At 40.8% G+C, this 26,221-nt stretch overlaps 1 protein-coding gene and 1 pseudogene across 2 annotated transcripts in view; both read left to right on the top strand.

Moving 5' to 3' along the window:
* WWP1 (WW domain containing E3 ubiquitin protein ligase 1) overlaps window positions 1-26,221 on the top strand; it is a 91,338-nt gene that overhangs the window by 36,337 nt on the left and 28,780 nt on the right. Inside the window, exons 3-8 of one of the 2 annotated variants that reach the window (XM_060243547.1) lie at window positions 11,439-11,580; window positions 13,988-14,112; window positions 20,766-20,900; window positions 21,056-21,119; window positions 23,528-23,691; window positions 24,986-25,325. In XM_060243547.1, coding sequence (XP_060099530.1) covers window positions 11,439-11,580; window positions 13,988-14,112; window positions 20,766-20,900; window positions 21,056-21,119; window positions 23,528-23,691; window positions 24,986-25,325 — 970 coding nt within the window. Of the gene's footprint in view, window positions 1-11,438; window positions 11,581-13,987; window positions 14,113-20,765; window positions 20,901-21,052; window positions 21,120-23,527; window positions 23,692-24,985; window positions 25,326-26,221 lie in introns of both variants that reach the window. The other variant, XM_060243545.1, reaches the window with a different exon arrangement.
* Window positions 12,065-12,165, top strand: LOC132575604 (U6 spliceosomal RNA; annotated as a pseudogene).

The raw sequence follows: 26,221 nt of genomic DNA, 5'->3' as shown, positions 1-26,221 counted from the left end.
ATGACTCCACAGGTGTTATAAAACGTATTGACTTTTCTGAATTGCTGCTAGTGTACTTCAGTGGTTGTAAATTTGTGCTTCACAAATAAACAGTGTATCATGTTTCTGTATATTCTTGACTAGTTCAGTCAGGATTGAAGAAGGCAAAGTGATTTAAGCAAGCATTAAAATAAACAGTGTTTGGGTCAAGGCTTTCATGTTAATAACAATAGTTTCCATATTTTCCAGTATGGAAAACTGCCAAACCCTGTTATCTGCTTAAGTTTGTTGCCTTTTCTTCAAATATATCTTTTATTCCACCTGCAGAACAATGGAAATAAAATACAGGACATCTTGTATTTCATTTTGTATAATATACTTCCAGCGTTGGTAATTAGTCATGAATTTAGTTTACAATTTTCCAGCAGGGGATCTGTTATGGACAATCAAGAATGTTCCTATTGGAAGTGTAATGTTACCTAAATGTTGAAAATTCAGGACATCTTTTAAAATTTGGAGAAGAGACATGTCATTATTTAGGCTAACTTTAACCTTTCAAAATCTGCTAACATTTTTGTATAAATTTCTGAATTATCGTTTTAGATATGTCTAATTTGTTTGGGATGAATGCATATTTCTTATTCTGTGTGTATAACAATACAGCAGACCTTCACTATTAGTTGATTTGCCATTCATGATTTCATTTATCCATGGTCCACAGCCTGGCCACATAGTGTGGCTAGACCTGAGCAGAGTCAAATAATGGAGAGGGACAGTGGTCACAAGTGTGCTGGCTCAGTCCCACTACCACCTCATGATTACTTAGGGCCAAACTTGATGTTAGGATGAGGCTGTGAACTTCTCCATTTAAAAATGCTGCAAGGACCCAGTCAGACCCACAGCATTTATTTATTATTTATTTTTTACATTTGTTTTGTTACACTGCCCTTCCCTGCAAGCAGGACTCAGAGTGACTTGCATCTAAAGGCAGATACAATAAATAATAAAGTTAAGAGTAACATTAAAAGTACTTAAAACATCAATAATAAGACACACTGTCCAAGATGATGGAAAGAATTTCAGTTTCCACCAGCCCCTGGGATGGAGGGGATGTGGAGGGGAGGGAGGGATATGAGAGGGCCAGACCATCACTGCCTTCAACAGAGTTCCTGGTGGAATATATCTGCCTTGCAAGTCCTATGGAAAGGTAGTCAATCCCATAGGACATGGATGTTCTCCAGCAGAGCGTTCCACCAGTCAAGGACAACTGGCTCTCTCTTGGGCCAGGGTCCACCAGAAATTTTTTATTCCCAGAGCATAACACTCTTCCCAGGACATACTGAGAGAGGTGGCCCCAAATATGTGTGGGTCCCTGACTGCTAAGGACCTTAAAGGACAAAACCAAGACCTTGAACTGGATCTGGTGCTCCACCGGAAGCCAGTCTAGCTCATGCAGCCCAAGTTGGCTGGATGCCATCTGAGGGGTCCCTATGAAGACCTGCACAGCTGCATGCTGGATCAGTTGGAGCTTCCAGGTCAGGCACAAGGCTTGTGTAGAGCAAATTACAAATATCCTGGAGGTGACAGTTGCATGGGTTACTGTGGCTAGGTCAAGACCTGGGTTACTGTGGCTTGGTCAAGGTTAGGCCAGTTGCCTAACCTGGTGCAGTTGGAAAAACACCATCTTGGCAACTTTTGTGACCTGGGCCTCCATAAATAAGGTGGCATCCAGAGTAATGCCCAAACTTTTGACAGTTGGAACTGGTGATAGCGGCACCAAGTGATCTTGTCACCCCTCCTCTTTGCCTTTTCAAGTGCTATTCTGGTGCTTTAAAAAGCACAGGTGGGAGGAGATCATCCCACTGCCCTGTGGATCTGTTGGCATCACTGTAATAATCTACTTTGACCCTTAGACTTGAGTAACTGTAGCTAAATGACTTGTGTGTCCTAGTCCTGCCACTGTCATAATCCCCTCCAACCAGCTCAGTGAATGAGAGTCCTTAGGGGAAGAACCTGAGGAGCTGAGCTCAATGGTTGAGGAGGACCAGAGGGACCTGGGAGGACCAGCACTATGTCAGCACCACCAGAAACAGTCCTTTCAGTACCTGAATGGGAAACCATGCAACTACTAGGCCTCTGCTGGACAGTACTTGAACCAGGGCTCCACAGGAACAGTGCAGCAGAAGTTGTGCCAAGTTGTCACAAAATGTGCCAGAGTGTCTGTGCACAAGCTTCCTTTAGGTCTAGAACTGAAATAGTTCTTCCTTGCAGAATCCTGGTCAGTGTACAATGCAGCCTCAGGAACTCCATTACCTGCCAGCAGTGCAGCTGGGCTCAGTTACCTCACAGCTTATTTAACCTGAGCCCTGGGAAGACAGCTTTGCTTGATCAACCAGTCTACCTGTGGTAGCGCTATATTACCAGCTCTAGCCTACCAATCCTGGATAGCCCAGGGCCAAGCTTTGGTACCATTTAAAGAAACTTGGCTACAGAGTACAGAACAGACTCCAGGCCCAGTCCATATAACTTGCCTAGTGGCTGTATGATTCACCCAGGCCCCAGACAACTTGTCTAGTTCTAATGCTGTAGCCAAGATAGGTGCCAGTTACTATTTGCCTGGCTGGAGCCTTCCTTAATCAGGGAAGAAGGGGAGTGGCTAGAGTGTGGCAAGAGAGAGGGTGGGACCTTGCCCTGTTCTCTCAGTTCAATCCACTTAGTATTTACAGATTTCACCATTTGCAGGGACCATCTCATGTGTGAATGCTGACAGTCTGCTTATACTGCTTTTACAGAAGTCATAAAAATTGCTGTTTGGATAGTTTCTGGATATTTTCACAATAATAAAAAAGAAGAAGACTGCAGATTTATACCCCGCCCTTCTCTCTGAATCAGAGACTCAGAGCAGTTTACAATCTCCTTTATCTTCTCCTCCCGCAACAGACACTCTGTGAGGTGGGTAGGACTGAGAGGGCTGTCACAGCAGCTGCCCTTTTAAGCTATAGCTATGGCTAACCCAAGGCCATTCCAAGCAGGTGCAAGTGGAGGAGTGGGGAATCAAACCCGGTTCTCCCAGATAAGAGTGCACACACTTAACCACTGCACCAAACTGGCAAGAGATCCACAGTGCAGTGGTATTATCTCCTTTCACCTGTGCTTTTTAAATTACCAGAATAACACTTGAAAAGGCACAGAGGAGCCAGAAACATGAAGGTGTGGTGGGGGTGAGGGAGAAAAGTTTGGAATTCTGGAATTTTTCTGAAATAAAAAAAAGTGAGAAATAGATATTCATACATTTTCTCTATTAGAATGAGTGAAATATCGGAAAAATCTTTCTTATTTATTTAGATACTTATGCCCTGCTTTTCTCTTTGCTGGGGCTTAAGATTGTTTCCTCTGTCTCAGTTTTATCCTCACAATAGCAACCATGACCACCATTCATCTGAGAGTAAGTTGTCATTCCGAGACAGTTTGATTTTATATTAGTCTATGCAACATCACCCCAGAGTTGGAAACGACTGGTGCTTGCACAGGGGACTACTTTTACCTTTTTTAAGTGAGAGTGATTGGCAGAAAGCCATCCAGTGAACTTCCTTGTACCTAGGTCTACCAGAACCTAGTCTAACTCACTAAATGATATACAGTATTGTTACACCAGAACTTCTCACTGCGGTATATCTTCTTGGTAGTAATATAGTAGTTCTAGGATTGTATTTGACTGAATTACTAAACAGGGAACATATTAGGATTTACTGAACACAGGATATTTTCAGGTATGTGGTGCACAACGGCAGTCTGTGAGTCTGCCAAATCTATTATTTCTGCAATACAATGCCAGGTCCTTTTTATAAAGCAGCTTTGGACTCATTGCAGATTATTTGCCTCAGATTCATTCAGTCTTCTCTGTCAAGTAAAACAAATGAAAAAATGTTTGAAAATCAAGACAAAGTAAGGAACAAATAGACTTGAAAGAGCTGAGAAACTTGATTTAGGTCATGCAGACTTTCTATTTTCTAGGATATGTTACTCAAGATAGATATCTTTCAGGTACTGATTTTGTTAGCATTATGGTATTACTTTCAAAACATATTATTTGCTGGACTTCAATGGGGTATAAATTATAAATTCTAATCTGTACAGTTACTGTAATTCTTGTAGATTTTGATAATGAAGTAGCATTGAACTCCTCAAAGGATAAAGTGTTAAGTAAAGTAAGCTATACTTTCTAGTGTGCAACCAGGTTTTCCCCTCAACTTCCACCATTTAACATTTTCTTCCTACCACCTTCAGAGTTTTTGAAAATTACATATCTAGGTATCCAAGTGGATCCTATCCTGAAATCATATTGGTGAGGAGTGGCATTATAGAGAAACCTAGTCTTATTCATCATTTCCCCCACCCCCCAAAGGAGAGGTTGTCTCTGAAGAATGTGCCATAGAAGACCCATAGTCATTCAGAGTTTGTCCCTAGGTCTTAATTTGGGGTTGTATAGTAATCTGTTTTTTGTTCCAAGAAGCAATGTGAATTTCTCACTTTAGTGCACGGCATGTCATTAGAATCACTGGGTCCATAAAAATGCCATGTTCAGAATATTTCTGGAGGGCATAATACCTGTATCCTGATATACATAAATTGTTGTCAGAAGTGGTGTTGGTCTTTCAAAGGATTATGTTGGGTAATAAAGCAGAATCTTGAGGACCAGACAGCCTTATAACACTGTATTACTGTTCACTAGCACATTAAAAAGAAAAGAACTTAGGTCCACTTAGCAGCCCTGCTGGGTAACCTAGATGTGCATATCCAAGTACTTTTCAGTGGCAGCCCTGATTCTATACAGTGGGCTGCCAGATGCTGCATGACAAGCTCTTTCATTGAGATTTTTTGTAGAGGCTGTCAAGCTTTATTCTTTTGAGAAGATTTCTCTGTTCTCTTTGTTTTATATTGGCAAATAGATTTTGTTATTTAATGAATTAACTGTATTTCTGTTTTTCTCTTTTCTTTGCAAACCATTTCACTCTTATTTATGCATCTAGTTAGGATATTTCTGTGCTGCCTCTTCAGAGTCCTGCTTGAGGTACAGTTCAGAAAACCTCTAAATTGTTCTGGGCTGGGGCATTCCCTGTGGGAGAGGGAAGGTCTTAGGTGCCCTGCCTTGTTTCTGGGTGTTCTAGGGGCTGCTTCACACCATTCTTGCCAGTTCCAGTAGCCTCCAAAGACATACTGTTCCTTATCCTCTCCACATTCCCTGCCCCCCCAAAGTTGAAAGCAGGTTCATGTGCCATCCGTCTTGGGCATATTACCATCCCTAGCTCACTAATTAGGCTACACATCATGCACAGGCCCATCATTGCCTCTGGCTTTCTGTGAGAATTGTTTTCCCCATCAGAGATCTTGTTGGCAGAGCCAGCCCCTGACAAAATACCCTGACCTGTGGAGCCTGGCTAGCATCCTCTGGGCTACAGTTGTGTGATCCCCACTCCTCCTCATCTTATTGACCAGTAGAGCCAGCCATGCTGCTTCCCAGCTTGGTGTATTTTCTGCTACCTCCGGTGTGGCCTTCCTTGGGCCAGCCTCATTGGAGGCTACTGCAGGCAGCGTCTCTCTGCTTTGAAGAAGTCACCATTCATGTGAGAGTAAATTGTCATCTTGAGATAGTTGAATTTTGTGTCGATTGCCATGATTCTAGGACCGCATAAACATGAGACAGACTGTTGTGTATTTGTGTTCATATCATGGCTTTGTATGCACTGCAGAATTCATATACTGAATGCCAAAATAAATCTGATTGTTTCCTACCAAAAGATATTTTTTTACAAGCTGCTAAGAAAGCAGTCGTCTTGCAAATTTGTTTTCTTTTGGGAATGAATGGGAAAGAGACTCATGAAATAATATCAGAACTCTCTTCCTGATCCAAGTTTAAGTTTCTTAAACTGATAAAAATTTTGTATGCTTAAAATATATTCAGGTAACCTTTAATAATCCTGAGTGCTCATATAGGGAAAACCTGTCCCCCCATAGTCTCATTCCTTCCTCTAGTCAACCATTTAAACAATCCCATCCCCTTTCTCCCCTCTTGCTCTGTCATTGTGTGTGTTCCATTCACTGCTCCCAATTCCCAGATCACATGTTTCACCATTTCCCCCTACCAACCATTAACTTATATATTTTCTGCACAGGGTTTTCCTCAATGTATGTGTATGGGCAGATGTTGCATGTTACCCTTGAGAAGTGTTTAATTGTTCATATGCATACATTCACGCACAAAATACTGTTCCCCAGTTTTATTTATTTGCAAAACAGGATTTTCTATGAACCTAGGTTCTTCCCAGGTTTCCAGATACATTTCCCCTATCCCTTGGTGGCCCCACTTTCTGGATTTATTTTATCTGTATAATGGGGTCATCTTGAGAATTAGATACATGATAGAGAGTTTTAATTGTATCTAAAATTATGTAAATCATGGCTCAAATAATCATCTCTTTAAATATTAATACTTTGTTATTATTGGAATGAACCTAGGAAATCTTCATGTTTGCAATCCTTTCTCTCCTTGCTAAAAATTAAATGCTTCTACAGAAAACCATAAAGTTGTTGTTTGCTCAGAATAACAAATCATCATCTCTAAAATCAGGATTCATCTTTGCTTGGGAATCTTAATTTTGAAGGCAGATACCAGACTATAGTTTGAGATTCAGAGGAAGCAACATTGGCTTGCAAATGAAAGGATATTTGCTGCAATGGTGTTTTCCTTGGGGCTTTGATTTTCAGCATGGTCCTTTTAAATTGATATTGTTTGAATAACATGTTAGTCACTAAAGAGTTAATTTTATTTAAAATATTGTGTGTCTGGAAGAGCAAACTGTAAATGTTTGCACTAATACGATAATAAGATGAGCTAGAGCAGTAATTATGTATAACCTGTGAGAGCATTTTTGGCTTCTTTCTTCAGAAGTTACATTTAACAAAGTGGGGCTGCTATCCTTCTCCCCCTCCCACTTCTTTGTTTGGATTTAAAATGAGGAAACCTGTTGCTTAAATACAGATCTCACAGCTTGTTGGTGTTGCAGTTTTTGAATGAGAATAAAGATAGCAGATGCAAATGCTAAGAACTATACTAAGATATAGTCCAAAATTGTCAGACATTAGAACCTCTTCTCTGGTTTTGTACTCTTTGGGTATATTTCATTTCTGTTCAGTATAAGAGATGTAACATGGTTGGATGTTCCTCAGAATTAGTTGCGATAAGTGAAAACCAATTATCAAAGATTTCAGGTTTTCACGGCTGGTAACATCATTAGGGTTTGTAGAATCTTTCGGGATCAAGTGCCGTGTTCTACTGGAGAAAGTTTTCCTTCCAGACGTTTCGTTCTCAGCTGCGGAGAACATCCTCAGTGGCGTTGCAGCCGGAGCAGGCGCTCAGACCTTCTTGGTTGCTGTGCATTGAGTGGGGCCAGGGCTGCTGGAGAGCTGCTATTTCTAGGCTGGAGGGGGTGTGATGAAAGGGCAATTGGTTTGTGGATGTGCCCATTGTTTGGTGGGGCTTCCTAGAAGGGTAGTGATAAGGAAACTGGCTGTTGAATGTGACCATTGTTCCGTGTTAATTGCTGGGAGGGTTGGAAGGGGTTTGAAGATAAGGAAGACAAGGGAGATGGCTGTTGACTGTGCTGATTGTTCTGTGGAATTTGCTGGTTGTTCTGAGACTTTCTGCAATTTATAGTCTGTAGGGTGTTTTGCAGAGCTGGGTACCAAGATTGGTGGATGAAAAAGGACAGTTAACAAAAGTATTGGTGTCCTGTTTAGCCTTTAGCCATTGCAAATTGGAATAGTTGCAGCAGCTCTCACCACAGCCCTTTAGGGGCTCAGCCAGCAGTCCTCTATTGTTTTCTTGAACATGGTGGAAAGTGCCATAACATTCTAACTGACCTATGGTGACCCTGTAGGGTTTTTAAGGCACTCGATGATCAGAGGTGGAATGCCATTGCCTGCATCTGTGTAGCAACCCTGGACTTCCTTGGTGGTCTCCCCTACCAGTACTAGCCAGAACCATTGGCAGCCCTGGCCCCACTCAATGCACAGCAGCCAAGAAGGTCTGAGCGCCTGCTCCGGCTGCAGCACCACTGAGGATGTTCTCCGCAGCTGAGAACGAAACGTCTGGAAGGAAAACTTTCTCCAGTAGAACATGGCACTTGATCCCGAAAGATTCTACAAACCCTAATGAAAACCAATTGTTCTTCAGGAATTCAGGGGAAGGTAACGGGCTGCATAGATAGAATAATAGAATCACAGAGTTGGAAGGGACCTCCACAGTCATCTAGTCCAACCCCCTGCACAGTGCAGGAAATTCACAAATACCTCCCACTAAATTCAGAGGATCCTCTTTGCTGTCAGGTGGCCATCCAGCCTATGTTTAAAAACCTCCAAGGAAGGAGAGCCCACCAGCTCTGGAGGAAGCCCGTTCCACTGAAGAACCACTCTGTCAGGAAGAAGAAGAAGACAACTACTGCAGATTTATACCCTGCTCTTCTCTCTGAATCAGAGACTCAGAGTGGCTTACAATCTCCTATATCTTCTCCCCCCACAACAGTCACCCTGTGAGGTGGGTGGGACTGAGAGGGCTCTCACAGCAACTGCCCTTTCAAGAACAACTCCTACGATACCTATGGCTTACCCAAGGCCATTCCAGCAGGTGCAAGTGGAGGAGAGGGGAATCAAACCCAGTTCTCCCAGATAAGAGTCTGCACACTTAATCACTACACCAAACTGTTCTTCCTAATGTTGAGCCAGAAACTCTTTTGATTTAATCTCTACCTGTTGGTTCTGGTCCTACCTTCTGAGGCCACAGAAAACAATTCTGTACCATCCGCTTGATGACAGCCCTTCAAGTACTTGAAGATGGTGATCATATAACCTCTCAGCTGCCTCCTCCCCAGGCAAAACATGCCCAGCTCCTTTAACCTTTTTTCATAGAACTTGGTCTCCAGACCCCTCACTATCTTCATCTCCCTCCTCTGGCTTGTCTATATCCTTCTTAAAATGTGGTGCCCAAAACTGAACACAATACTCCAGGTGAGGTCTTACCAGAGCAGAGTAAAACGATACCATCACTTTATGTGATCTGGACACTATACTTCTGTTAATACAGCCCAACATTGCATTTGCCTTTTTAGCCACTGTGTCACACTGTTGACTCATGTTCAGCGTATGGTCCACTAAGACCCCTAGATCCTTTTTACACATACTAGTGTCCAGACAAGTCTCCCCCATCCACAAGGCTAGCCCTAGGGCACATGGCGCCCAAGGAAGACTGATGCCCCGCTGCCCCCCTTCATGGCACCACGCCCTGCCACCCCCCTTTGCCGTGCCTTCTCCTTCCTCCCTTCCCCACTGGGTCCGTTTCAGGAAGGGGTGGTGGAGCGCCGTGCTTCCCGGGCTCTTTAAAGGCCTCCCCACCAATCAGCTGATCAGTGGTAAAACGGTGCCAGAGGCTCGTGGCTCCTATGCTGGCCCTCCAGTGTGCTCACTATCAGTGCGGGGTTGAGGGGGCAGGCCAGCAGCAGTGGGAAGGACAAGTGAGTCACTGAAAGAGCAGCTGCCGCTGCTGCCTCCTTCACCACCCCTTTCCGAGCATTGAAATGGACCTGGTGGGGAAGGGAGGGAGGAAGAGGCTGGGGAGCATAGGCAAAGGAGGGGGAGAGGGGGGAAGGCTGAATTTGGAACCCCTGCCCTGCCGGCACCGTAGGCAAATTTTCCTACCTAAATGCAGAACTTTACATTTATCCCTGTTAAAATTTATTTTATTGGTTTCAGCCCAGTTTTTTAGCCTGTCAAGGTCATCCTGTATCCTGTTTCTGTCTTCTACCGTATTTGCAACCCCTCCCAATTTAGTATCATCTGCAAATTTAATAAGCATTCCTTTATAAAGGAGCCCTGTGGCGCAGTGTGATAAGCTGCAGTACTGAAGTCCAAGCTCTGCTCACGACCTGAGTTCGATTTTTGTGGAAGCTTGGTTCAGGTAGCCGGCTCAAGGTTTCCATCCTTCTTAGATTGGTAAAACAAGTACCCAGCTTGCTGGGGGTAAAGTGCAGATGACTGGGGAAGGCAATGGCAAACCACCCCATAAAAAAAGTCTGCCATGAAAACGTCGCAATGCAATGTCACCTCAGAGTCTGAAATGACTGGTGCTTGCCCAGGGAACTACCTTTACCTTTTATAAATTGTTAAAAGTGCCAGATAATTGTTGTCTGGCACTTGTAAAGGCATTCTAGTCACATATCTAGTTTTTTTAGTGATTTCTTGTTTGGAATTGCTATAAACATTTGTAGCTGGGTTGCTATAGCAACATTTTTATAAAACATTCCATGCTGGATAGCTGTTGGTGGGGGAAGGACCCCCTTTGGTGAGAGGAGAACATAGCCAGTAAACTGCAGGTGAAATTATATGCTGTTGACATTGCTGTTAAAGGAGAGGGAGAAGGTTTCTGTTAATTCAGTCAATGGTCATTCTCTTACAGCTTCTTAAAGTGGTTCATTCTGTCCTACGTGAACAGCAAAATGTAAAGTGTGTCCAGAAATACAACATTTGAAGCATTTACTAGGCAACTTTGTTGGACAGACGGACAACGTTTCTGTGTACATCGTATATGTATTAATGTTTTTGATTAACACCAACAAAAGCAAAAAACCTTTCTTAGCTGTTTTCTCCATGGACTTAATGTTTATTTTTATTTATTTATTTGTTTAGATAATTTATATTCTGTCTGTTCCCAGATGGGCTCAGAATGGATAACAACATTTTAAAACACTAAAACAGCAATTAAAACCAGTAAAAGTAGATAATAGAGTTTGGTGGCTCAGTTGGGCACATCATAGTATACTGAACTTGAGATAGTATAAAATCAGTATTTCAGCAGGGTGGTGTGTCAGCATAGGGTCCCATTATTCTTTGCATGTAGAAAAACAACCAAAACTGCTGGCCTTGCAGTTTCATGACATTTTACTGTTGGAGGCATGTCTAATGCATCTGGAAATCTAAGTGATAAACTGAAATTTATAAAAAAGCAGCAAGGGCAAAAGATAAATATTTCTTTCTTGTTCCACAGCATCAGGTATTTTCATTGACCAGTTACTTTTGTGATGAGGTGTCAGATTACCTGACTTTCATTAATAGGTATTAATTATGGTTTTTAAAGAGAAAGATGATTTTAACATTCACTTGGGAATACATATCACAGAATACTAAGTGATACTCTGCCAGGAATGGGAAGCAGTGCCCTTATGCCTCCTCCTTTGTACATACTTGTGGTTCTGTTTGAGTTGAACTGAGACAGTAGATTCTTTTCAGCAGAGGCTGAAAAAGCAAACCTTGTTTGCTTCCATTCATTATTGTTAAATGTCTTGGTTACTGACTATGTTATTTTCCAATATAACCTGTTTCCTAGTAGTTATGGAAAATGTTTTTGTTAGTTTCTAGTGCCAAACTGAAGAGAAAAAAGAACTGGTTTGGTGGAACTGCCATCTATACAGAACTAGTAGCAGATAGTGAAGTTAAAAAAACATCTAAATCTAATAGTTCGTCAAATCCAAAATGGGATGAACAGTTGACTGTGTAAGTAATTTAAAAAAATAATTTAAGTTCATAACTTCATTTTTTTAAGAGTTTGCAATGGAATAATTATGCAGTGAGAACCATTATGCAGCAGGTATAGCATAAACAAATGAGCTAATCACCTGTTCCTCACCATCACATACCAGTGAACATACTGAATCATATCTGAGGTTAAACTTTACCAGAAAGGAACTTGCATGTAAGCAAACATGCCTATATCGTGTCCCCCCCTCTAACTGTTTATATAATTCTGTAGTCACTGAATTGGGCAGGTGCCTCTTTCCTTCACTTTCCCCCACATACAACATCAGGTGGCTCACAGTAGTTGGTCAGAGACTTGAGACTGAACAGCAAGTACTTTATGAAATGTGGGATGGGGGAAGATTGTGGTATTCCCTGTTAATATAAGCAAATTCATGCTGATATATTAGATTCAGGATCCTGTTTCCGTTCCTTAAAGTATATTAGCCAAAAATGCCATCCACTGACTTTGGCAGCACATATACTAAATTTGGAACTATACAGAGATTAGTGTGGCCCCTGCACAAGGATGATATGCAAGTTGGTTCAAAATAGTAATTACCAGATAGCAATTTGATTTATTTTGCATGAGATGAAAAACAAAAATATGTTTTCCATCTCCCTTGTGCAAGTTTGTAATTATTTTATGTCTGTAAGAATTTTGTGATCATATATTCATTAGGGAGCCATATTTGAAATAGATCTATATTGCGAGTATACAACAAGTGATGGTGGGGAAGCATTCTCCAGGCATCCTTAATCTGAACCCTCTTAGTTGAGTTGAGGTTCTCTGTTATCACTGGAACTGCAGCAAGCTAGCTGGCTACGGTGGGAGTGCCAGATGTCTTGTGGAAGAAGGCTTTATCCTACAAGTCATCCAGGGTTCCCACTGTAGTCAGATGAAGTGCTGTGATTGCTGTGGCAACCACAGCACTAGTCAGGAGGTAATGATTTCTTCTAGGACAGCTACGTGCAAAAGCCTAGATCTCTTGTAAGAGAATCCCTTCTTTTACAAGACATCTGGACAGGAAAGGGTACTGTTCTTGCTATGGTAATCTCAATGTGATCCTTTCATTGGGAAGAACTTTAAAACCCTAAAGTTCAATTATTAAAGCCAACTAGAAACTGGACATATTAGTACATTAAATACACCATTAACACCAAGTCATAAAGAGCCCACCTAAACAATACCACTTCACATTGCTGGCTAAATTGCATGAGAGAAGAGGAGGCCATTTGACAAGAAAAGGACAGCCATAGATCTTAAAGTTAATTTGGAGTCTTCAGGTTTGAGGTGTTTAAAAGTCAAAATCAAGCAGGTTCAGTTGGGTCCAGAAGCAAACAGGCAGCCAGTGTAGCTGATTGATTTATAGAAGATGGGATGAAAGTGTTCTAAAAATATTTTGCACTTGGAGACTTGAAAACAAGCCAGACACTTATAAATCCTGTTTTCCTAGAGTCTATCCATAAGGAACTGGTTGTAATTACTTAGTAATGTAAGGCATTCTTTGCATGCTCAGAGCCATTTTCTTCTGCATGTGTCTTAAATAATGATTTTCAGGGGAGGGTGCTGTTGTCATTGGTGTTGTCATGAGCACAGCACACTACCCTTTTTTAAAAAAAACAAAAACCCCACTAACTTATTGATAGATCACTGGAGCATAGTAACTGTAGGCTTAGCAGGTTCTCTGGATTCCCAGGTTTCATTAAAGAAAAGTGAGCCTCTAGCCCTTTTCCTTGGAGAGAGATGAAACTACTGGTTTAGCTTTTCCACTGGAGGGGAAGAGAAGAGAGGGTCATATTTGCCCACCATAAAGGCTATGCTGGGTATCATGAGACCTGCAAAGACCAAAGGCATGTTTGGTGAGGGCAGGGATAAAAAAGAGAATTAGGTGATTTTGGGCTGGACCCAACCCATTGATTTAAATAAATAATTAAAGGAGAGCAATTAATTAAGACTATTAACATCTTCCTTCAACCAATACATTAGATCTTTGAACCATATCTTCATTTCTTTGTTCAGACTTTCTTTTCATTCTCATACGTTTCTCTCATTGGACCCCAATACATATATTTATTTCTGGCTATATCTATGACAAGTTACACATCTTCACTGATGTGCAGATGTGCTGTGTTTGCTCCATCCTGTGGAAAGAAGCACCAGATAATGGTTCATGGTTGGTATTCAGAAGATCAGCAAATGTTAATACATATTAAGTTTGCCTAGTACTGTAGATTGTGTTCCCAATGTTTTCTTGCTACATCAAAGATACAGCATAGGCCTAGCTATTTTATTTTGCATATTAAATATGATAAAAAGATGAACTGTAGTATTCTTCATATATCTGATTATGAAAAGGGAACTAAACTTATTTGTTGTCTACAGGAATGTGACTCCACAAACCACTTTGGAATTTAGAGTGTGGAGCCATCATACTTTGAAAGCTGATGCTTTATTAGGAAAAGCCACTGTAGATCTGAAACAAGCTTTGGAAATACATAATAGAAGATGTAAGTTACACATTTACTTGGATTTTGTTAGTTAACACACATTGTATAAAGATTGTTACCTTAGTATATTTTCTGCTGATGTGTTTAACATGCTCCAGTTGCAATTTGCTCATTCCTCATAAGGTATGAACTAAATAGTCCTAGCACAGGTTCTCAAAGTAACATCATTCTGGTGACTTTGTGCTTTATCATGACGGAAATGCTACTTTGTATACACAAATCTGGAAAAGTTCTTTCATTATAACAAAACGTTAAGTCTTTCTGAATGTGTCAGAGACTACTTGCTATACTTTCCTCTTAGATAATTTTATTTTTGGTTTTAGCTGGAGATATTTTAACTATTCTTGTAAGCTGCCTTGAACCACAAAGTATAAAAGTGTTAAGCACATAGGAGTCAACAATATTGGTTCTCTTCATTGACTCATTACCAAATGAACAGAGAAACTAGGAAATAGTTTTTCACTCACCTTCCACACACAAATAGCAGCAGAAGTTTTTGCAGGTATTCTGTAAAAAGCACCTCAGCCACTTATATCAGGTGACTTCATCTTTTCTTTTGTGAACTGTAACAAAGGAACTGGTCAGCATTCTCCTCTTGTGTGTTTTGACTTTGTGCATTCTCCTCTTGTGTGCTGTGTGTGTGTGTGTGTGTGAGAGAGAGAGATGAGATAAACAAATGGATGGTTGATCTACGGAATTGGAGAGTGCAACCAAGGAGCATGATGGGGCTGCTAAAGAGCCTTTTGCAATGGCTTGGGTGAACTGCTGAGATGTATTATATGCTGAGGTGTATTATATGCAGATTCTGCTCAAATCATAGTTGTTCACAGCGGAGAAGAGTTTGTTCATAGTCTGTCTTCATGGGACTGTCTCAGGGCAGGCCTGCCATGGAGATTGATTTACTAGCTTAAACATTTCTAGAACTGGGTGGTCCGCCCCTGGAGCATACTGAGAATGCTCCAATTTTCCGTCCTCAACAGTCATCTGATCTAAGGTGGACCACCCCCATTCTGTCAGTTCCTTTATCGCCACTGTTGAAATTGATTGCTGTCACTTGTTCATTTTACCTCAGAGTTATTGTGAGATAGTTTCAAATTTGTTTGGACTAGAGACAGCTTCTAAGTTGTCATTTAAGAAATATATCAGATGTAGTCTTAAGGTAAGGCAACCCTGTGGTGCAGAATGGTAAAGCTGCAGTACTGCAATCAAGCTCTCTGCTCACGACCTGAGTTCGATCCCGGTGGAAGCTGGGTTCACGTACCCGGCTCAAGGTTGACTCAGCCTTCCATCCTTCCAAGGTTGGTGAAATGAGTACCCATCTTGCTGGGGGAAAAGTGTAGATGACTGGGGAAGGCAATGGCAAACCACCCCGTTAAAAAATCTGCCATGAAAACGTCATGATGCGACGTCACCCCAGAGTTGGAAACAAATGGTGCTTGCACAGGAAACTACCTTTACCTTTTTTTTAGTCTTAAGGTGACTGACACAGACGATCATGAGTTTTGTTTGGTTTGCCTTGGGAAGGGCCATAATGTTTTGGCATAACAGATCTGCCAGAATTTTACCCCAAAGCCCATGCTGACAGACCTCATGCCTCAAGGCAGCCCCCTGGGAAAGAGCTCTCTCATCAGCACTCCCAGGGAAAGATTTGCCTGCATAGACTGTACAGCCTTCAGGGGTGTCAGATCCTCCAGTGCCCTCTAGTTTGGCTTCAGTTGGATCAGTTCCAATGGTTCTGACCTCGGTTCCTCCTAAGCCTCCAAAGTGCTGTGCCTCAGTGTCATTAGGTCACCAAGGAAAGTAGGCAGTTTCCCTAGGTGATGTATCAGCTGTTCCCAAGTCACAATTAGAATCTCCGCCTCAAAAAAACCCTGAAGTCTAAGACCAAGCACAAGCATAAGACTGTCAACCCTGCTTCTTCTGTTACTGCTGCTAAGAGCAAGGTGGTCCCACAGACCCCTTCCTCTACTTTTTTGGGATCCTGAATCCATATTGATCACGATCCTGACGTGGGTGCAGCTATCTCTGTTCCGATGGACATGTCCCCCCAACACAAGCCCCGGTATTGCTACTTTCAAAGTTGTATCCTTTTTGGGACCCAAATTGTTGCGGTTATGAGAGAAGTATGGAACCAGTGCCTTTTTTTTTAACCTGAGGGCCCCTTGGTGGGCTATGACCCTTACCCAAGACCTGATGACTGTTAACTGAGACTTTGATACCCAATCTACTATCTCTAGTTCAGCTGCTGGTTCAGAACTGTCTCCAAGTGAAACACTTGGAGACTCGCTCCCATCATCAGCTAGCAAAGGACTTTAAAATTTATAGTGAGCAGATGGTGCATATGGCATGTGCATTGGAAATTAATGTTGCAGTCTTGGTTTCAGTACCTAAAGACAAGGTCCTGTCACGCTTATCGGTGGACTCACCCACAGCTATTGCTTTTCCTATACTGGAAGACTTAGATGACATCGTATAGCAGATCTGGAAAATCCCTGCTTTGACGCAAGTGACTCCAAGGAAGTTGAAGTACCTGTATAGGGTCAAGCCTGATTATGTAGAGTATTTTGTTCAACACCTGATTGCTTCATCAGTTTTTATAGAGGGCATCAAAGGAATCGCCGACCAGGTTCGCATATTTCCCTGTCAGATAAAGAAGGGCACTGCCTAGATTTTATTGGAAGGAAGATTTATGCTTTTTAGAGTGACCAGTTATGAGACAATCATGGGAGGCTATCAGCTCTTCTTTTGGGAAGGCATCCTACCAGTGTCCTGGTTGTGAGTATGCCTCTCAACGCTTTGCTTACAGGAAATGGCAGAGTACTCCGCACTTCAGAGCCTCTCAACAGCATAAGGAGCCAGTGCAGCAACAGCAACAGACAAAGCTCTGATTACCCCAGGCACAATTATTGGAGGAACAATGTTTTCTTAATGGTTTAGTGAATTTTCTTGACGTCTGGAGGTAAATTTGTTCTGACTCCTGGGTCTTATCTATTGTTGCTTCAGGTTATAGGTTAGAGTTTTGCTCCTGGCTTTCATTGCATTTGATAACCAGTTCCCAGAACTTTCAGTTCAATTGGGAGTCCTTCTAGCTAAAGGGGGTTCCAGAGGTTCCAGAAGGCCTTGCAGCTTAGGGCTTTTATTCTATGCTTTTTGTTATTGACAAAAAATGGGGGCCATTGGCGTATCCTAGATTTATATGCATTAAACAGTCATCTTGTAATTAAGAGGTTCTGAATGGTCACGTTGCCTTCAGTCTTAGAACTACTTTCAAAGTCATCTGGTTTGTAGTTCTTGATCTTAAGGATACCTGTTTTCATATTGCTATTAATCCTTCACATGGGCATTTCCTTAGATTTTAACAGGGTCAGAGAGTTTTTCAGTATGCTTTTTTACCTTTCGGTTTAGCTACAGCTCCTTTTGTGTTCATGAAGTGTATCACTGTAGTAATGGAACATTTGAAAACTCATGGGTGTACTATTTTCCCATATCTCGATGATTGACTTTTAGTAGCCGAGTTCAAGAGAAGTTATTAGACCAGGTTGAATCAGTAGTATCTATGTGTACCAGATTAGGTCTACTAATAAACTTCGACAAATCTCACCTGACTGCCCTCTAAGCAAGCTCAATTTATTTGAGCTCACTTAGACTTCCAGAAGAATAGTGCTTTTTTACCCAAGGACAGAGCATCAGATTTAAAATCTTCGCTCCTCTCCTTTCAATGAAAATGATTCCAGCCAGTTCATTTGATACAGACAGCACCTGGTTTAATGGTGTTTACTACAACAGTAGCGCCCTCCACTAGGTTACACATGAGGGAATTACAAATGTGGTTTTTGAGATGTTTTAATCTCCAGCTTCACTCTCTAGACCACTGTTTTAATATCTCAAAGTCAGTACTTTGGTCTCTAACCTAGTGGTTGTCTGATGACCACTTGTTCGCAGGGGTACAATTTGGGTCATGGTCGCTTGATATGGTTCTGACTACAGATGCATTTTGTTTGGGGTGGGGTGCACATTGTGAAGGCTTCCAGGTACAGGATAGATGGCCTCAGTCACATGCTAAGTACCATATTAATTTCCTTGAACTGAGAGCAATTAAACTTGCCCTAAGAGTTCTTTTCCAAATGGACAATTTAGTAGCTATGTTTTAATTGAACAAACAAGGAGGGACTGGCTCTTTAAAACTCTGCAGGGAAGCGGTGCTATGAGCCATCATGGAATGCACAGAATTATGGAAAGTAGTGCTATGTTCCCAGCCCTCCCTTCAAGCTATTCACAGCAGGCCAAGTCTTTGAGCTGGCACTTCTTCAACAACTACGAATGGTTCCTTCAACCAAAGTACATTCCACCAATATTCACTCAATGGAGATTCCTGTTGATAGACCTCTTTGCTACCGTGCATTCCACGAAGGCTCAGAATTTATGTTCGGGTGTGTGTGTGTGTCCACAATCAGAGGTCTATAGGAGATTCCTTCCCTTGGACAGGTAGACTTCTTTATGTGTTCTTCCTTTTCCCACTCTTGACCAGGGTGTTGGGAAAGATATAGAAGGACCTATCCAAGATCATTCTAATTGCCTGTTCTGGCTGAAGCAGATTTAGTTCCCAGAGCTGCTCAGACTCTCTCAGGGATCCTTCATACATCTCCTGCAGGTTCCCAACTTGTTAGTTCACGGATGCTGTTACTACCACAATGTATAGAACCTGCACCCGACGGCATGGCTGTTAGATTTATAGACATTTGGTTTTTTGCAGAAGTTTTGCAGGTTATTAAAGAGGCTTGTAAGCCATCTACTCTCACTTCTTATAACAGAAAATGGCTGCTGTTTACACAGTGGTACACTGAACGAGACCTTTGTCCCTTTACATGCCCTTTATCTCCTATACTAGATTATTTACTGTCCCTGGCATGGGGGGCCCTTTCAGTCTCCTCTGTCAGAGTCCATTTAGCTGCTGTTTCTGCATTCCATGTTGACATTGAAGGTATGTCAGTATTTTCTCATAAACTTGTAAAATGTTTTCTGAAGGGTTGGTTACATATGTTTCCTCCTAAATTCTTTATTGTCCAACAATGGTCCTTGTCTTTAGCCTTAATATCCCTAATGAATTTCCCATTTGAAACACTAGCCTCATGTGATTTGTCTTATTTATCCTGGAAAGCTGCATTTTTGGTGACTGTAGCCTCCATTCGGAGAGTGAGTGAGCTTGCCCCATTAAGGGTAGATCCACCATACCGTCAGTTTTTTGAGGGTAAGGTCAGGTTGCACCCCTGTTTAGGATTTCTACCCGAGGTAGTTAGCAGCTTTCATTTAGCTCGAGAGCTGTCTCTTCCCGTGTTTTTCCCTAACCTGTCATCTGATGCAGAAAGGAAATCACACATTAGACGTCAAGAGAGTTTTATTGTGTAACATTAACTGGACATGGGCTTTTTGGAAGTCCAGTAACCTGTTTCTGTGTTATTGGGGCCCTTGTAAGGGTGCTGCTGCCTCATCTCTTTTGTCCCAATGGGTGATATCGACCATTCAGCAGGCTTACAAGTTATCAAGGCTTCCCTGCCTGATTGACTTGAAAGCTTATTCCACAAGAGCGGAAGGCTCTTCTTTGGCCTTCCAGAGACAGATCCCACTTATGGAGATCTGCAGAGCAGCACCTTGGTCTTCACTTGAGATGTTTATTCGTCACTATGCCCTCAATCTGCATCAGCAGAGCAATGCGGAAGTTGGGAAGGCAATCCTCCATTTGTTGTTCCAATGAGAGACTCGCCCCTCCACCTTTGGTAAGAAGCTCATGAGTGGGTCCCAGTGTGGGGCTGCACATGAAGATGGACAATGAAAACTGGGTTGCACTTACCTGTAACTGTTGTTCATTGACATCTTCTGTGCAGAAACATATTCCTTCCTGCCTTCCCCTCTGTGGGCTCCCATTTTGATACCTAATATTCAGAGCATACAGAAGTGCTGGTGGAACTAAGGGAATGGGAGTGGTCCATTTTAGATCAGATGACCTTTGAGGTTGGAAAGTTGGAGCATGCTCAGTATACTCCAGGGGCAGACCACCCTGTTCTAGAAATGTTTAAGCTAGTAACTCAATCTCCATGGCAGGCTTGCCCTGAGGTAGTCCCAATGTGCGTCTGCACAGAAGATGTTGATGAACAACAGTTACAGGTAACTGCAACCCTGTTTTGCCTTTGTCTCAGTTTATGTGACACAGAATAGCTGAGGGGCAACATGGAAGGTGTGATGGTGGTCCGTTCCAGAGACCAGATCAGATCCCCCAGTGGGATAGAATTGATTTTTAGGATTCTTATCTCTTATACTTGATGCTTGTATGAAAAATTTTATGCTGTTACAGTTCATTGAACTTTGTATGCAAAGCTGTAAGGTACGTTAACTAAACTTAAGTAACCAGGGGCTATAACTGACAAGTAGGTACAAGAGGATAATTATGAGAATGTATATTTTGTTTTATCTATATTTGGGAATGTGGGTCATTTCAATAGTTAAAATTGCTCATGTGGAATCATACATAGATCTTCAGGTTACAGAGCTGAATAGGAAACCCCCTAAAACATCTATTTAAAAAGATTGGCACTGCATAGGTCTGTTTTAAAATTACTGTATCCAGTGGCTGATTTTTGAAATGTGTTTTTTTGTAGTAGAAAGTGTCAAAGAACAATTGAAACTCTCATTGGAAAACAAGAGCGGCTTGGTACAAACAGGAGAACTGATAATCGTGCTTGATGGTTTGGTGCTTGACTCAGAATCACTTACAAACTGCAGTTCACTAACCAGTAAGTTAAAGTAGGAATGCATGTGGGGAAAATACCCTTTTATTATTCTTTGGTATATGAGCCACTTGTTGGGAAGGGCGGGATATAAATCATAAAATAAATAAATAAATAAATGAAGGAGAAGAAAATCTAATTTTTGTCTTACTGTTTAGTAGAAGTCCAGCAAAATGGCGATGCTTTACATGAAAACAGAGAAACATCAGTAAGAATCGCTTCCAGGTCAGATTTCTTTTGAATAAAACAGTGGTAACCACGTGATTACGCCTTTACAGTCTTAAATTGAATTGATATAATAGACTATCATATTGTGTGTTTCAGGGCTAAACTGAGAAGTTTTACTGACTTGTATTCAGTTAACGGTGTTGTTGGAATTATCATTGCAGAATTGTTGAATTCAAAATTATATCAACATCAGAACTTGAAAAAACTATTTTTCATCTTCTTCCTCCTCTCCCAGAGGCCTCCTGTGTTCCCTAAAATGCCACTGCTGTGATTCTGGAGGGAATTTCTTGAGCATGATGCCATGCAGACTTTCTGGGAATTGTTCTGCCTTTCTATGAATGTAATGTGTTTGCACAGTAGATTCCATTTGTGGAATAGAATGGTAAGACAATTCCTTCTGTGTTCCCTTATAATTACAGACCCCTATACTGCATGGTACCCTGCTCTGGATGACGAGATATAAAATTTCTCAAAAGTTTAAAGCCATGGACAAAACCTTATTTCCTCACTTTTTTCCCCCAAGCAAAAAAGGAAACTTTGGGGAAAATTGATTTTCCTATCAAACCTAAACTAATTTTAGAGATTTAGCAATTTAAAATATGTAATGTATAAATTTGTTAGCATATACAGTTGTATCTGGCACATTTATGGAATTTATTAATATAAATTCATTTATATTAGCAAACATTTATACTAGCAAACAAATCTTTATCAGGTGGAAAAATTAGAAGTATAAGATAGGAAATAAATTCTGTAGTAAACAAAAAGTGTATTATTTGGAGAGAAATTCTCTGAGAGTCATAGCAGTAGGACTACCAGCATATTTAGATATTAAGTTAAACTTTATAGCATTGAAAACAGAACAGATTTTAGTCCAGTAGCATCTTTAAGACCAACAAATTTGTATTAGGGTATAAATTTTCATGTGTAAGCACACTTTTCTTTTCCATCAGAAAAACTGAAAAATAAAGTCCTCACAAAGGAAAAGCCTTCCTCCCATGAATATTTCTTTTCCTCCCCCCCCCCCTTCTTGGCCATCCCGTCCCGTCTCTAGAACCCTTTCCTGTTCTATAGTATTATGGGAGATGCAGTGTGATGATGGGGAAAGCTGATGAAAAATCACTTTGATCAAGATGTTGTGTTGTGTTGATGCAACTTTGAATAACTTTCTTAGCATTTATTTTGTTAAAAAATAATCTTCAGTAAAACGTGTATTTTCCCACAGAAAATTTTTTGCCCAATCCAGTCCTCATCAAACCAGGAGCATCCTGGGAAATTCCTCTGCAAGTCTGATACGTCTAGTATCAGGGTGTCCGTTTTAACACACTCCTGAACCTGCAGCTGTGATTTTCCCAGAGTACTTTCCTGGGGACACCTGCTTTGGGGAACTGTAACTCGATCTACCTAATTCCAGTCCTCACCAAACTCAGAGGGCAGGTAGAGGAGAGTCAACTGGACCTTATGAAATGAACCAGTTTAATAAATGGGAAGGTTTGTGAAGGTTAGTGGTTTGTGAGACCCCATGAACCACAAATCTCCATGTTCCCAGTTTATGCCCATCCCTACTTTTAAACCACTATAACAAGAATAGTATTTAGATTTGCATGCACTAGTAGTTGAGAAACAAAGTTGCAAAGATTAATTATCCATTCCCAGGATCCATTCACACTTTTTGTCCTTGGTGTAGAATACCACTTTTTTCTGTTTAGGATTTACTCTGGGAAATACATTTACAAATAACTAGCAGTGAAGTACTCATCTCTTTCTGATATGTGTCCTAATTGTAAAACAGGTAAGGTTTTCTTGTGCTGTGAGTTGCTAGTGTTGAAGGATCTGGCTGTGTTAAGTGCCTTATCATTCTCAGAGGGGAACAAACCTCCATGTCAGATAAAGGCTGTCTGATTGTTACTAGCATGAGGGTATAGGTTTTATTTTCCAGTCAAGCACAGCACTGAGGGGAGCAAGTAAGGAATCTGCCTTCTTCTACGGCTGTTGAGTGGGAGAAGCTTACTTCTGTCATATGAAATATACTACATATACTATGTTAAATAATTTACAATGGTAGAAAATAAGTTACCCTTTACAGTAACAATTGCAAACTAAGCTAATAGAAACTAATATGGATCAGTAAGTGAAAAGCTAAGTAAATTCATTGTAATAACCCTAAGTCTGAAGAACAAGTGATGGAATCTATTATATGACCACTCAAATGTAATTTTTAGCAAATTACTTGACTTGTATTGTGCATGAGATGTTGTCAGGAGTTATTAAGCAGAGAACTTGCAGTTCAGATTGATAATCATTTTCATCAGAATTTTAATGATAATTGTGTAAATTTTATGTAGTGGGTCTAATCTAAAAAAATTTATGGTGACAAGAATTCTGCCTTGTGATGTTTCTAATAGAGTAGACAATCAACCATCAAGTTCTGTAGTACAGAACCCATTCCCTATACATGCGGTTAATGGAGACAGTGGAGACAGCACACCATCTCCTTCTCATATTGCAGCCAGACCCAAAAATACATCATCACCAAAACCAATTACAACCCAGCCTGGCAACAGCATTGGTAAGAGGAAGAAACAGTATAGCCCTGTAAACATTTTTTTAACTTTTATTTTTATAGCTAAGCCAAATTAATTTCAGGTATTGGCTATAGATTTGTTGTTGTAGTTGGAATCTTAAAGGCCCTGTAAACAAGTGGGAAGCATTTCATTCCATGTACTCATTGTGGAGGTTACTTTTTTCTGGCTTCATCACCTACTTATAAACTATCTCCTGACTTTGGGAAGACAGGAAAGACTGCAGTGGGGTTAATAAGTGAGAAAATCCTCTGAGTGCATTTGTATGGTTCTTTGATACATGCCTGTATATATAGTTACAGTTATGTAGCGAAGTCTGAAGTATTTCTGTATTCTGGGATTAAAAATTTGCTAAGGGAGTATTGATCTATGCATTAAAAATGTTGGCAGCCTACATTTCTCACCCCTGAGTGGAACCCAAGGTGACTTACAACAACAATGCTTGATCTTAAAACAAGGCTGTTTAAATAACGTACTTAAAACAGTTTTCTTTCTTGTACTTCAGATAGTTCACAAAGGGAAATGTGTACTATTAACTGTTTTGTGATTAAAACAAGTTAATATACAAGTGTATGTTGTTTAGGGTTAAAGTACCTCCATACAATTTCAATATATTTGCTTTGCTCATTGACAGTCAGCTGTACTTTCTTCTTTAGGTACCACATCTAAAACAATTTTTTATAGATCTCAGGTGGTGAATACTTTATATTCAATATTTTAATTATATTTTAGACAAGGTACTTGCAAGATTATCATCATTAGCTGAGTTTCTGTGACTGTCATGTAATTGATATATATTGTACACAACTATGATTTTTGTATTGGAAATGGCAGTCATACAGTGTTGATGAAGAATTGAGCTTCTTTGAGGGAAATTAAAAGTCTGCTTTAAGTCAATTTACCATAAAACTATTGACTTAAATTAATTTTCCACACCTGACCTCCAAATGCTCCTTTAACTGTACTTTAAGCAGAATATCAGAGTATAGCCCTTTAGTCTTTATTGGTGTGTTTGTATGTATGTAAATTGCCGTCAAGTTGCAGCTGATTTATGACGACCCCAGCATGGGGCTTCAAGGCAAGTGAGAAGCAGAGGTGATTTGCCATTGCCTTTCTCTGCAGAGTCTTTCTTGGTGGTCTCCCTTTCAAGGACCAACCCTGCTTAGCTTTCAAGTTCTGACAAGATTGGGCTACCATGCTTCCTTTCCTCCCTTTATTGGTATATCTGAACTTTATTTGGATGTTACAAATTGTGTATCTAATACTCTCTGCCCTTTTCAGTTAATTGCGAGCCATCCATGATGGAAACGGATAATTGTTCAGCTCCTGAAACTTTTATGGATTCCACAGAAGTATCCTCTACATCTGCAGATTGCACTACCACTACTACAGAACCTTCTTCAGCAGCAGAAGCTACTAATATCTCTGAAAACAGCACTTCTACAACTGCCCCCACTGTTTCTGCTGGAACTGAAACTGTTGCTCCCACAGACATTGCATCTTCAAATCTGAGAAACAACACAGTTGCAGAAGCAGCCAAACCAAGGGAGTCTTCAAATGTGGCTGGGGAAGCTGTAAGGCAACAACCTGCTAACAGTGCCGTAGAAGCTTTGCCTCCAGGGTAGGTGGAATATATTTTCATTAATTAATAATATTATAGTATTTAAAGAAGACTTTACACATGAACGTGGTGCTTTCATCAGTTTTTAGCCTACTACATTTAGTAGGTTGTAACTCCTTGTGGTATATACATGACATAGTATGACTTCTAGAACAAGTAAATGATGAGTGCTGCTGTGCAGATGAGCAGGGCCAGTTTTCTTCTACAGTGGAAGCAACTCTCCATGAAAGTTTTTGCTTTTTTGAGAGAGGAAAGCAAAGACTCACCCATAGCTCTTGTAGCTCTTGTTTACCTGCATGAGCTAATTTTGTGAACCAGCAGCATGGGGCCTTTATATATGGTGACTTGAAAATCAGCTACCACTTATGTGGCCCCTTCTTGAAGGTTCTGATTCATGCAGTTTGCATCCTCATGTGATCAGACTGATTGCAACCTAGCCTGAATAGATCATGCTATAATATACGGGGCCAAAGACTTTATGAACTAGCTTCTAGGGTCTTGCCCAAGGTAACTCTTCTGTGTATTGTATGTTGCCCTGCTGTAGCAAAATTCTGCATTTTTTCCTGACTTTCTGACAACATCTATGCAGCTCTTAGTGTTTTTTCCAAAAAGTAGATTTTCTGTAATCAGTGGTACCTAGCTACAACTGTTGAAATTGATACGATTTATGGTTGCTATAGACATGAGTAATTTGTTAAGCTGACCCGATTTAAATATTAGAAAGGGATTGTGGGGCTTAATGTCATTGTCCAATTACTCAGTGGAAGGAGAACATCCAGGAATTTGCATCTCCTTCGCTTTGCTCCCAGTATGTTTAAACCAGGGACAAAACTAGTTTTGCAGTTGCTTCATACCTACATGGCTACCCATCTGGATCTAGTTTTAATATACCTAAA

The sequence above is a fragment of the Heteronotia binoei genome, chromosome 7 (genome assembly GCF_032191835.1).
Source record: "Heteronotia binoei isolate CCM8104 ecotype False Entrance Well chromosome 7, APGP_CSIRO_Hbin_v1, whole genome shotgun sequence".
NCBI classification, from domain to species: domain Eukaryota; kingdom Metazoa; phylum Chordata; class Lepidosauria; order Squamata; family Gekkonidae; genus Heteronotia; species Heteronotia binoei.
This window is presented reverse-complemented; position numbering and strand designations above follow the sequence as displayed.